Below are 13,050 nucleotides of genomic sequence, written 5' to 3' on the forward strand. Positions count from 1 at the left end.
TATTTATATAAAAGAGTAACTGTTGAAATCTAGGATTTCTTACATTAACATATGGTTCGATCTTGTAACATTATATATTTCTATAAATATCACTTATGTGTGTTTAAATGCTACCAGGCGCTCAAGTATATTGCTAAACTATATTGTTATGAGGATTAATCTGTGCATCTAATGCGTGGTCAAACACTTATTGCAGTCCCGCTCTATAGGACATGGTTCAAACTTACATAAAGCAGCCAGATTAGGAGAAGACAATCATTTAAGTGTAATGAGTTCAGTTTTGCAGCTTGAATAATTATAAAAACATGTTGGATATCATCGTTTTCTGAGATTTAGCAAAATCAAGAGCCCTTACATGAAGGTTATACCGCAACAATGCTTATATTAAAAATATTCTAGGATTCATTTTGCTAAATAAAATACGACTTTGCAAAAAAAGGATACTGTATAGTAAATTAAGACAGGTAATCTAAGATGTTTTATTGGGCTTCGCTACATTGGACTTTATAGAGGATCTTTAAATTTCATTTGGCTAAGGATGCAGCTCAAGTTAACACAAACAAATATGTAGAAAATATATAGATTTATGACCAAGTATAACAAAAGATAAAAAAAAGTGTGTAAATAGAGTAAATACAATATAATTTCCATTTAATAATAGAGGCTCAAAAGGGATCATCACAAACATATATTACATTGAGGGCTTGTACACAACTATACATTACATTCAGTTTTCTGAAACGAATGCTGTATTTAAAGATTTTAGAACACTTCATGAACTATTTTTCAGGTGGTAACAAATTATAGGTTCAATCAGTGGTCAAAGTTGAAATTTAGAAGTGTATTACGGAAATTTATAGAAGTGGGGGTATATAGAATGGAACTGTATAGTTTTACAATGAAGACAGTAGGAGACAAGTGGCAGTATGGTATACCACTGTATACTCCCCCCTCTTCCACCATTGGGTTCAATAGCACGTGTTGGTAAAAGTGAAACGCAAGTAAAGCAAATGGAAAACTTACCATTAAAAACGCATTCTGCCCATTTTACCCAGCATGTGTCTAAATGACGTCTTACAAAACTTTTAATCTGCTTCAATAATTGCTATATTTGACAATCTTACCTCATTACCATGGACCATTAGATGATGAGTTGTGACTAAGGCTTTAAACACAACCACCCAGCTGCTATTTGTAGCTCGTTCAAACAGCGTGTCTGCCATTTGAGGGATGTTTACATTTGTCTCATTGGTAGCCTGTATTAAATCTAAAAGAAAAGAAACAAAAAACATAGAACTGTAGTTTTGTCAAGAAAACAACACAACCATAGATACAACCATAGAATTTTCTTACAGTACAATTATAACTAATTATACCACAATGTTCATAAGTTGTGATTATATTCCATGCTCTTATAGGGGCAATGTGAAGGACTGTAATAAAAAATATAAATCAATATATTTCAAATGTTCACAAAGTTTCCTTTTTCCAAAAAAGGAGAATTGTTGTTATGGCTTCAAAATGCCCAGACAATTAAGTCAAAGTTAAATACGATTTATAATGAAAGTAACTGTGATCTCTTTTTTTTTTTGCCTAAAATGCAGATTTTAAAATTAGCAAAGTTTAATTTATCAACTCACCAGACCGCTTTTTGCATATGTTACTCAGATTTGGGCTTTCCATTCCATGAATGTGGTAAATAAAATAATTTGAAATTAGTTGTTTTTTAAGAATTAAAAAAATATTTGAAATATTGATATAAAACACAAAAAAAAATGTATTCTGAGAAGCAAAAAAATAAGCCTCTTCCCCATATGATGAATCTGCTACAGAGTCTGTGGAAGTTAGTAATTACAAAAGAATTTAAAGAAAAGCCTTGGTGAGCAATAACTCGGGTCACTACTTACTGTACTGTAGTGTAATATTATGGATAGTGCAGAACACATTAAAACATTAATAAAAAATCCCATATAATTGTAATCAGTTACAAAATATTTATTTCCAAATTGTTTCTACAATTCTTTGAAGACGGTTACCATAAGCCACTTAGCAAATTATACATATCATATTAGAAGTTCTTCATTTTTTTGTTAGTGAAACTGCCAAAACTTTTCTCATACATACACATTGAAAGCAAATTGTACATAGTTCCATACTGACTAGACTTCTTTGCAATTATAGTGTGAGCCTCAAACGGTATTTTGTGGAAAAAGGCTCATTAAATATTCAAAAAATGTGCTAGAATATAAAAAAACAACAAAAAAAACAACAAAAAAAACAAAAACACACAAAACCCGGAGGGGTTTCATCAAGGTTAACATCAGTTAAATCCTTTTTTCATCTCTTGATACCCACTATCAAGAGAGTATTGTTATGGGCTCCAAGCAATGTCTCAAAGTAGACTGGGAATCCATTACTCAGCCTTCAATTACTACATAATACAGAATCCATTTACACAGTGCAATTCCCTGATGTGGGGAACAGAATCCTGCTTAGAGGAGCAGACAGGTGATGAATCAGCAATACTATTTTATTATCTGCACACGTCAAAAGCAACCTGTGACTGAGGTGTGAGCATAGCAGTCTGTACACAGTAAAAAACAAAAGAAGCTCAACATATACTTTCATTTTATATTAAGACAGTAGGGAATCATTTTTTTCCTCCTATCTTCTGGTGGAAATAGAGCCCATATAAGAGTGCAGGTTTTTTTTTTTTTTTTTTTTTTAAAAAACCATATCTAATGGTTAGCTAGAGCTCACATCAGATCTTTATTCAACAAGGGTCTTTGAAAATATGCTAGTTAAGAGCCTTAACTTAGAATTCTAGCGCCTGGGGTGAGAAACACAAATGCTGCCCCCCTAGCCCTTAATTGTAACCAAATTAATCTAAAATATTCCTATATTGCGCCCCCCTTCAGCGTTGCGCCCTGGGCAGTCGCCCCTGTTGCACAGCCTTAGTTACGGCCCTGTGCTAGTTTAGGTTTAAACATCCCTCCCTTTCCCTGTTCTTTACAGACCTTGGTTAGCTTACAGTACACTTTTGCAACATATGTTTTTAAAAACAACCATTTTATAAACAGTTAACCCTAAAAGTACTGGACACAACTGATCAATTAGGCACTTTAGACTTAATTGGCAATGATCTTGACTAATGAAACAAAAATCTGATTGCAACAGGCTTTATCTAAAAACTATTGTACTAAGGCTTTGGTACAAATTTGTACATCAACCCCAACCGAAGAAGCAAAACCGCCAAACACTTTGAATAAACTATGGCACTTATCGGGTGTTCTAAGTTTTGCAGCTTATTAATTAAGATTCCAATAGCAATCAGTTACACTTGAATTTTAATATTATTTTATTTTGCTAGAGAGACTGGTGCACTAAACAAATGCAGATTAACCATCGATATCCAGTTCTGCTCATTTTCAACATCTTTACTTAAATAATCCATACTTCCAGTTCAACCTGACAAGCATTTTCAGAAATGAAGTGGACTGTAGAAATACTAAATTAAAAAAATCAATACATGCTTTACAGTAACTTATTAGTGAAACTATGTCATTTGCATATCTCAGTGGGGGAGGAGTTGGGCATTGGCAAGTGGTAAGGATACTCTTGGCACTGGTGGCCAGGGTCACCAGGGAGCTGAGCATCGCTCTGCTACCCAGAGACAGGCATTTTTTTAAAAAATAAATAAATTGTAAATTGCACAATAACATTTTCTCTCTGAGGTATCTTGATAAATAGACCCCTTATACTTGTTTGGAGAGGGACACTAAAAAGTAAAAGTCCTCTACAGAGAATACCTAGTATAAGCCTCAGTTCGGTTGTCAATCTTACTTAATTTATGTTCATACATAATTAACTGAAAGAGTACTTCAAGTGAATTTCAAAAGAAAATGTAGAACTAAAATCAGCTCCTACATTTACAGTTCGTTTATTCTGGAATTAAATAATGAGATTAGTTCCTTTAAATTATACATGCACTCAGCATGACTTTGAAACGAAATGAATAGAAAGATTGGCAAATATTTCATCAAGTACCTAGATTTCCCAGAAGGTAGCAACGTGTCTAGTGCAGAAGTACAAATATTTTACTAGCAAAGATTTTATGAATGGTGACTAATGTATAATCTAACAAACTCTGCATTCATAGACATACATTTCAAATGCAACACAGGATGCCCGTAGGAACAATATCACCGCTGCCAAATTACCTATTTAATAGAATTAAAAATCTAAAAACTTCTTTTTGATAAATATTTTATCTCCATTGCACTTTGTGTTCATTTAACTAGATGCTTTTTAACTTTCATATATAATGATTTATCTGTGTTTTTAAAGATTTTTATTCTAAACACTATAGTATCATGAAAACTAAATGTAAAGCTATCTAAACTGGCAAGTGTGAATCTACTTGCCACCCAGACAAGGAATGTCTATTCTGGAATCAATTCACAATGGCAGTTTTGGTAGACTGAAATTAAACAAAAAAAAAAACCCACACCAAAATCCAAACTGGAGGGTAGATTTATCAAACCTTCTAAAAAGGAAAAATGAAAGTGTTGTCCATAGCAACCAGACAGATTTAGATATTTTCTAGAATGTAAATTGTTTTTGGGAACACAAGACACTGGTGTAATATCCATAAATGTCGTTGGGGGGAGTGGGAGTAGGAAGAGGAGATCTATAAAACACCAAGGGCTAGATTTACTAAGCTGCGGGTTTGAAAAAGTGGGGATGTTGCCCATAGCAACCAATCAGATTCTAGCTATCATTTTGTAGAAGATACTAAATAAATGAAAGCTAGAATCTGATTGGTTGCTATAGGCAACATCCCCACTTTTTCAAACCCGCAGCTTAGTAAATCTAGCCTTAAGTGTTTCAAATAGAATACTAAAAATAAAACATACACTAGGTAACTTTCAAATCAAAGTAGACATTCATGGCGTTAAGCAGGTTGTTCCAGCATGCAATAGGAACAGGCATTTCAGTTGCACATGGGGGACAAATAAATCTGTACATTAAAAATAACACATTTACTTATGACTATCGCAAACATACTCTTGTTATTTGTGTCCTATTGTTTCTAATTGCATACTGGGTTGCAGCAGAACTTATAAGACACACAAAAAATCATAACAATTATTTTTTTATCTAAATAGAAGGGCTGATATAAGAGTTTAATTTAACTGGGATGTAGCCGAAATATCTCATGGTTTTTATTTTTTTGTATTCCAGCTTCATTCAAATATTTTAAACAGTGTATAATAAATCGATGTTGAACAATATGAAAAATGTTGACAACCACAGATGTAAATGGTCCATGGAATCCCAGGGCTCATTTAAATTCTTAAGAAGCTTGCGTAGAAATAATTTAATAAAGATCGACTTATGTACTGAGACTTCTATAACCGCATGTGAAAATGCATTATTGGTGTCAAAGTGCCGACTCTGAGGTTTTCTTTGCAAAGCCATGCTGGGACACATTACATCCACAACGGCATGTTTCCATTCTCAGCATTTTCTGCAAAAATACCCAAATCATTATTCATTCTTAGGTTAGCCTTACCTCCTAGAATGAGCAGTGAGTGAAGAGACAGGTGCTTATACAATAAAAAAAAATAAAGAAAAAATAAAAACATAGTTCTAATTCACAGACACACACACACACACTAAACTTTGCACACTTTAAAAGACACAAACAGGGGGGTCCTGAACAAAGTTCTACCTATGCTTAACCCCTGCATTGAGAGCTAGCAAAATACATGCTCTCCAAAGAAGTCCACTATTTAAATAATACCTCCTGGTCCACCCTCTTACCTCAATTCACCGCCATTCAAACAGCAATTAATATACCATCTAAATACTTTTACCAGTATCTGCAAATACGCAATCTTCATACTTCTGTTAAATCACGTCTCACTGACCGCCCGCTCGCCACGATCAAAGCGTTGTGCGTGCGCAGAGCATTAATGCCTGGCTTAAATTACACAATATATTCTAAACTCACTCACCCAACCGATTCTAATCAGGACCCCCACTGAATAGCTTAGGAACGAGACCTGGGTGACCCTTTGGACGATGATGACTGGACCGAGAGCTAGCAAAATATAACCCAATGACAGCGTAAAAGGCCTGCGAGACATTCATGGCAGCAATACTCAACTGGACTCACGGGTAGGCATTTTCCTGGATACAAAAATCAAATGAACCAAAATACAAGGCATTGCTATTTAACACCATTAAAAACACCTTATATGCTGCCATTACATTGAATTTAATCAGAACAAATACATTTAGAGCCATTGGAGCTGACTGCCCATACAGAGATGTACATTAGACGAAATTGAAAGATAAAATGGAATAAAAAGAGGTGAAAATGTTCCTAATAACCAGGGGCCTAATATCTACTCTGTATCAATTGATTAACAACTACAATCTACCAGACAAAGATCCCCATGAAATAGCCTGGGAGCAGAACGCCGGGGAGACCCCGACTCCTAAAGAATGGTCAAAAATTAGATCTATTTTAGCCAAGTCATCAATTTCAGTTAGAATAAAGGAAAATTCCTTCAAACTTTACTATAGATAGTATTTAGTCCCCTCCTGTCTACAAACTACATTTCCTAATTCCCCAGATCGATGTTGGAAAAGATGTGGATTACGTGGTACCCTGCCGCACGTTTGGTGGAGTTGTCCAAAAATATAACTCTATTGGCGACAAAGTAATACCCGTATTGATTCTATTACTCAGATTAAAATGGCCGACTCCCCACTATATACTCTTCTTCCTAGGCCGCTCCCGGACACCACACGGCCTATACAAAACTAATCAAGCATATCTTAAACGGAGCTAAATGTTTAATAGATGCATCTTGGAAAAATACACACACACACACACACCTGCCACCATCAACAAAAATTGGTCAGTTTATCAAATGGAAAGCATATCAGCTTTTCTTAATGATACTCCAGTAAATTTCCAAAACACATGGGGGTAAATGTATCATACCCCGGTTTCTTCAACTCTTTGCAGCTTAAATTTAAAGCGGCGCTGCCTTGAAAAGGGAAGTTTCCCTTTACAAGGCAGCGCCGCTTTAAAATTTAAGCTGCGAAAACGCCGAACTCGCGGAAGTTGAAGAAACCGGGGTATGATACATTTACCCCCATGGTCTCTCTGGACGAGTCATTATGAAGCCAAACCTCCACTATCAACCGTTTGACATCCTCACCTCTCCAGGTATACACATTACCTGCATACTCTTCTGCATTCCTGAATATCATTGCATTCGTTCCTCAACATTACTTTATCATTTCAAATATGAAAAACCTCCCACATCTCAGTCATTCCTCCCTTACCTTTTTCTACCTGTTTGTTTCCCTTAAAAAAACATGTCTTTGTAACATACATACATTCTTGTAACAAATCAGAGCTTCCTTCAATGTTTATTTTCTGCTTTATTGTCAATTCACTCTGTCAATAACATTGTATGGTATGCATTATATATGTTGACTTGTAAAAATGAATAAAAAAAAAAAAAATTTTTATTTTGTTTTTAAAACAAAAAAGAAAATGTTCCTAATGGGCTGCCGAGTCGAGTCTTGCCTCCCCAGGTTAAAATTTCAATTAGCCCTTGATGAAGTACCACCAAAACGCATGCACCATTATCATTACTAACAATATATGTAGGGAAAGAAAAAGAAAAAAAAAAAAAAAGACTTTTTTTTATTATGAAATACATAAATGAGTACGTTGTTAATTATTGTAGATAAAATAAATTTTAATAGTATCTCTTACTTGCACATTTATGTTCTAGCACGCATACATGTCAGACACCACTATTAGTTGGCACTTACACTTGCCCTGTAGCTGGTGCAAATGATTCAACTTAAACAAAACACACACAAACCTAAGAGATGCCCAGAGCTTGAATCAGACCAATGTGTGTGCGTTCGACCTCTGCACGCCCTTCCTCCCGTACATTGCCTACATGCATACGCTACTTCACTCCCCCGTTCCGCCCTTCAAGTAGTAGGCTTGAAGGGCGGAAGTATCATTTGTGCTTGGACATGGATTGGATTCAATTGCATTGACTGGCATAAAGTCGGTTTCCGAGCATGCGCAGAGCAATTTCACTCAAGATATAGCATGCAACAAATCCATTTATTATGACACTTCACTGTTGTGTCCCTTTCTTCCAGACTTGATCAGATACTTACCAAAATGGGTTTCCTTGCTCTCGCAGTAGGCCATTTATGAACCATGTAATTATCACATGGAAATGACCACAAAATGAATGAAACAAGTACCGTATTTCCTCATGTATAAGACGCACCCATGTATAAGACGCACCTTCATTTTGGGGCCCAAAATTTGAAAAAAATATATATAACATAAAACTACTCATCACTGTCAAAACTCTCATCCATTAGTTTGTCCTCATCTGTGTTTGATGATTAATTGCAATTATATTAGATGCGTTGTGATTTCAATCTACAAAGGCAGAGATCTCACATCAGGGGGTAAATGTATCATACTCCGGTTTCTTCAACTCGCCGGAGTTCGGCGAGATGACAGCTAAAATTTAAAGCGGCACTGCCTCGTAAAGGAAAGTTTCCCTTTACAAGGTAGAGCCGCTTTAAATTTTAGCTGCCATCTCGCCGAACTCCCCCGAGTTGAAGAAACCGGAGTATGATACATTTACCCCCAGGTGTCTAGAGCAGAGTTTACAGTAAAGTCCCACTTCAGTTACAGGAAGGCAGCGCTACTGCACAGCGTTGTTGACAAGACACAAGTCACAGTCACGCCCCAAGCGTGTCTACATGACTTGTCTCTTGTCAACGCTGTGCAGTAGACAAGTAGACTTGTCTCATCGGAACTCTCGGTCACGTGATTGACAGCTCAGAGAGAGAAGAGACAAGAGCGAGGATGCGGGAGGGTGAGTCTCTGTCAACACTCATGCTGCATTCTGGACTCGGAGGTAAATAGCTCTGGGACTGTATAAGACGCACCCAGTTTTTAGACCCAAATTTTTGGGGAAAAAGGTGGGTCTTATACATGGGGAAATACGGTAATTTGGCACATGGCATATGTAGCCGCACAGTGGAGAACCTCAGTACAGCTATGGTCAGAAATAATAAAATAAAGGATATAAGCGTAACAGAGAATACAATGGAAAGGCCATGGTCCCATTTGGAAAACAAAAATATTGAGACGAAGACTGCAAAATCTAGCAGGGTCATATTTGAACATGGTACAAACTCACAAAAATGCTGTATGTTGACTCAAACCTGTTATAAACAACTAATTAGCATTGACTAAAACTATAATGGGGCAAAAAAAGACAAAGGATCAAACACACACTGTTCTTTAAAATATACTAACCAAAATCAATTTGGATTTTCATTTACATGGTACTTGGGAGTCAACTTGACTTATTCATACAGGACATATAATCCAGGTCTTCATATTTGATTAGGTTATATTGTAACCAGAAGCCTACAACAACATAGCTAGTTCTTGATTAAATAATTAAAGGGACCATTTATGAAACTGCCCCTGATTTCAGCATTAAGTATCATTTTTTTTTGTCCGCTTATCACAGCAAAAAAATAAATAGTTTATGAAATGTATCTATCTGTGACAGCAACTTTTCACCAGCGCTGTCACAGCAAGATAAATTTAATTTTCTTGCCAGAAATAACTTTTATCACTAACTTACCGCAGCAGCGAAAGTCATGTGCATTGCAAAAATACAGGTATACAGAAATATTAAAATGCCATTTGTTGAACTGCCTAGCATACAACCCCATAAATGCTAAAAGTAGCCCTTTATCTCTGAACAGGTACAACAAGGCAGGACATATTAATCTCTTCTCCTTAGAGTTCTTTCATCTCCTTATCCAGCACAAACAAGTTTTATTCTATGAATCTAGCTCAGACTCTGCTGTTGAACTAAAACTCCCAGGGGATAAAAACCAAAGATCGCTCATTGTCGACTAGATTTTAGAGGGAGACTGGACATTTTATGAAGTGTTCAGGTATTGTTCCTAAACTGAAAAACGTATATGCACGGTGTTAAGTTATTTGTACTGGTTTCACAGTTGTCAAATTTCTAGCCTGCAACATAACAGAGGTGAGGGGAGAATCTGCCAGTCTGCAGAGGAGGAATCAGGAAGAAGTGAGCTGCAGTCCCCATAGAGCTCTATGGTGATGGCAATAATTGACGAAAACTGGGTTAACATCAGAGAAATCTGCTTTCTCTTGTGTTACTCCTTTAATAAATTGTGCGATGCAAAAAAAAAATAAAAAAAAAATTACAGAGCCTCTCTGGAGAAAATTCATTTTCAAAAGTAGGTTAGGCTTTTCACATGATAAATAAAACATACTTACCAACATTTGAGATATCCCCTCCGGGAGGGGAGATCTCACTGCCATGTTCTGGGGGCATAGTTAGACTATTGATATTATTAGGACCCCTCCATCCAAGAAATTATATAATTTTCCTCCTATAGTGGCAGGTCCAGGATGACACGATACGCTGGGAATTGCGTCACAATTCCCCGCCCCCCACTTCACTAAAGAATTGGTAGGATTTGGGAGGTTGCCCTGCTTCCAGACATTCCGGGAGAGTAGACAACTATGAAATAAACCCCTTAAATGGCTAGAATATTTCTCATACTGAAATTAGTACACTTTTTCTAGAAGCCTCCCAATGGATATTTCTCAATCAAATTAGCACATACTTGCCTACATTTGTGCTGCATGTCCCTTAAGGGACACGCAGAAGGGAGAGAAAAAAAAAAAGAGGTGGAAGTGACCTTATAATACCATCTGTATCAAAAAGTGGTTGGTGAAAGGTGTACGATAACCAATTTTATCACATATACAATATTACAATTAACAGGTGGACTAAGCTGCACCGACCCGTCAAAACTCTAAATCAGGGTGTGCATTCTCTGAGAGGACATAGCATAGCATACAGAAAAAGGATGGATCATTGGGGCAACACACTGTCCAGGATAAAGAGGCCAATATTAATTATGTATAGAACTATCCATCTCTTAAGGATATGTTTAGCAAAGCATTTTCCACTTACTTTGAGTGAATTAACATGGGCTCACATAACTGTTGAAAATCAAGCCAATTGCATTAATTAATTGAACCCATGTCAATACAGTCACAAAGTTGGAAAAACAAGACATGAGAAAAGCTTTCCCTGTTGAAATGCTTCATGTTGGCATGTCTAATATAGACAGGCTCAGGCGAAGCTGAAGCCCTGAATTAAAATATTTCCTAACTCAATTTCCCTTCTAAGGCCTCCTGTGTAACTTCCTTGTGATTCAAACGGTCACACTATATGTCTGCCCCTCCTGCACCCCAATAATAGAAGAATTCTTTTTTGGCGTTCTCTTAAAATATAGTCATGCAACGGACTTTTCCCATATTTAGCTCTGGCAAGGGTCTCAGAAAACCTTATTTAGAGTGTGGTGGCGATTCCCCGCCTTTAAAATATATGGTCTCCATGGGATGTCTGTCTGTGTAAACATTTGCTAGCTTTCAACTGAATATAATCCTTTTGTGCAAAAACCATTATAAAAGCCCCAACCTATAAATGTGTTTCAGGATCTACATATTAAGCAAAGACAACACAAAACTTCAGTCCAGTCAATAACTATTTTTAAAATATATTATATACTGTATAGCTTACCCTTTTGTGGTGTCAACATTAGCGTTTACTTACTTTATTACTTAACTTCTCCATGGTCTCTTCCCATGCGCCCCCATCACACTTGGCTCTCACTTCACTTCTTCATGTCTCCATTGCACTTCCTCATCCTTACCTTTTCTCTACCTCTCAACTGCCCTTGCTCTATAACCACAGCCTCCGACCTAATCAACCCCCCCACTGTTTACCAACCTAGTGGTGGCATGAGCATCCTTCTCTCTCCCAGTTACACCTTCCGGGTCACTCTCCCTCAACTCTCCTCCTTTGAAGTGCACTGAATTTGTCGCTTTCCCTATCTACCTTCGAGTCATGGTCATTTACCGCCCTCCAGGCCCTATTTCTCACTTTCTGGCTTCCCCACATCCTGTCATTTGACCTTTCCTCTCCCATCCTGGAATCTTTCAACATCCCCACCGACAGCAGTGGCATCCAAAATTCTCTCCCTCACCGCTTCCCTTAGCCTATCACAATGGACATCGTTCTCCACCCACTGCTTAGATCTTATTTTCTCTAACAACGTCTTCTTCATCCTCTCCTACTGTACACTCTCCAGTCTCCAAATCCTTGCTCATCAAATGCAATCCCCTTACCCTAACACCCATTATCTTCTCTTCTTTCTTGAAACACTCATCTCTACTATTACCACTTTGGCCTGCGCTGACCAGGTGGCCACCTTAAATACCCTCACCGCTGCCAAAGTGGTGAGCCTCAGGCTCTCCATACTCCAACCATAGCACTTCAATCCTACTAACTCTGCTCCTACAAAGATATTCTCGCACTGCCGAATGCCAGTGGAGGAAGCCTCGTTCTCTCACTGGAATTCTTTACTACATTTTTAGGCTCTTCAATACTTTACACTGCTCCCTGGTGTCAATTCAAAAGGCACTGCTATCCAATAAGTATATTGACTGCCGCTATAAGTCTGAAAACTTTTTCCGGTCGGGTGCTTTATAGTATGGAACTACCACTTAATTATCAACTTGTATTTCAGTGCATATCATCCAAGGAATTGAGGTTTATGTTTAACTTCTACGAATGTAATATAGGAAGTATATTTTTGATTAACATTAAAAAAAAAATGGTATACCATTTTATTGTATTTCTATATATTGGAAACACGGTATATTTTATTGATGGCAATCTCTGCCCTACCCTCTTATTGTCTATACCCTCTCCATTAGTATTTAGTTTAATTATTTGTGGGTTTGCATTCCCATTTGGGTGGCTGCGCAGTGTGAAGCTTATTGAAACACGCCCAATATTACCCTGAAGTGCCTGTGTTTCCTCTATCCTTCACTTTGAGATCAGCCTCTCC

The 13,050-nt window shown here is 37.1% G+C and overlaps 1 protein-coding gene across 1 annotated transcript in view; it reads right to left on the reverse strand.

Annotated features, from left to right (window-relative positions):
* The window catches only part of SNAP91 (synaptosome associated protein 91), a 120,233-nt gene that overhangs the window by 89,415 nt on the left and 17,768 nt on the right, over window positions 1-13,050 (reverse strand). The window contains exon 2 of the mRNA XM_075202707.1: window positions 1,125-1,267. Within this exon, the coding sequence (XP_075058808.1) occupies window positions 1,125-1,267 (143 nt within the window). The remainder of the gene's footprint in view (window positions 1-1,124; window positions 1,268-13,050) is intronic.

This window comes from Mixophyes fleayi, chromosome 3 (assembly GCF_038048845.1).
Source record: "Mixophyes fleayi isolate aMixFle1 chromosome 3, aMixFle1.hap1, whole genome shotgun sequence".
NCBI classification, from domain to species: Eukaryota; Metazoa; Chordata; class Amphibia; order Anura; family Limnodynastidae; genus Mixophyes; species Mixophyes fleayi.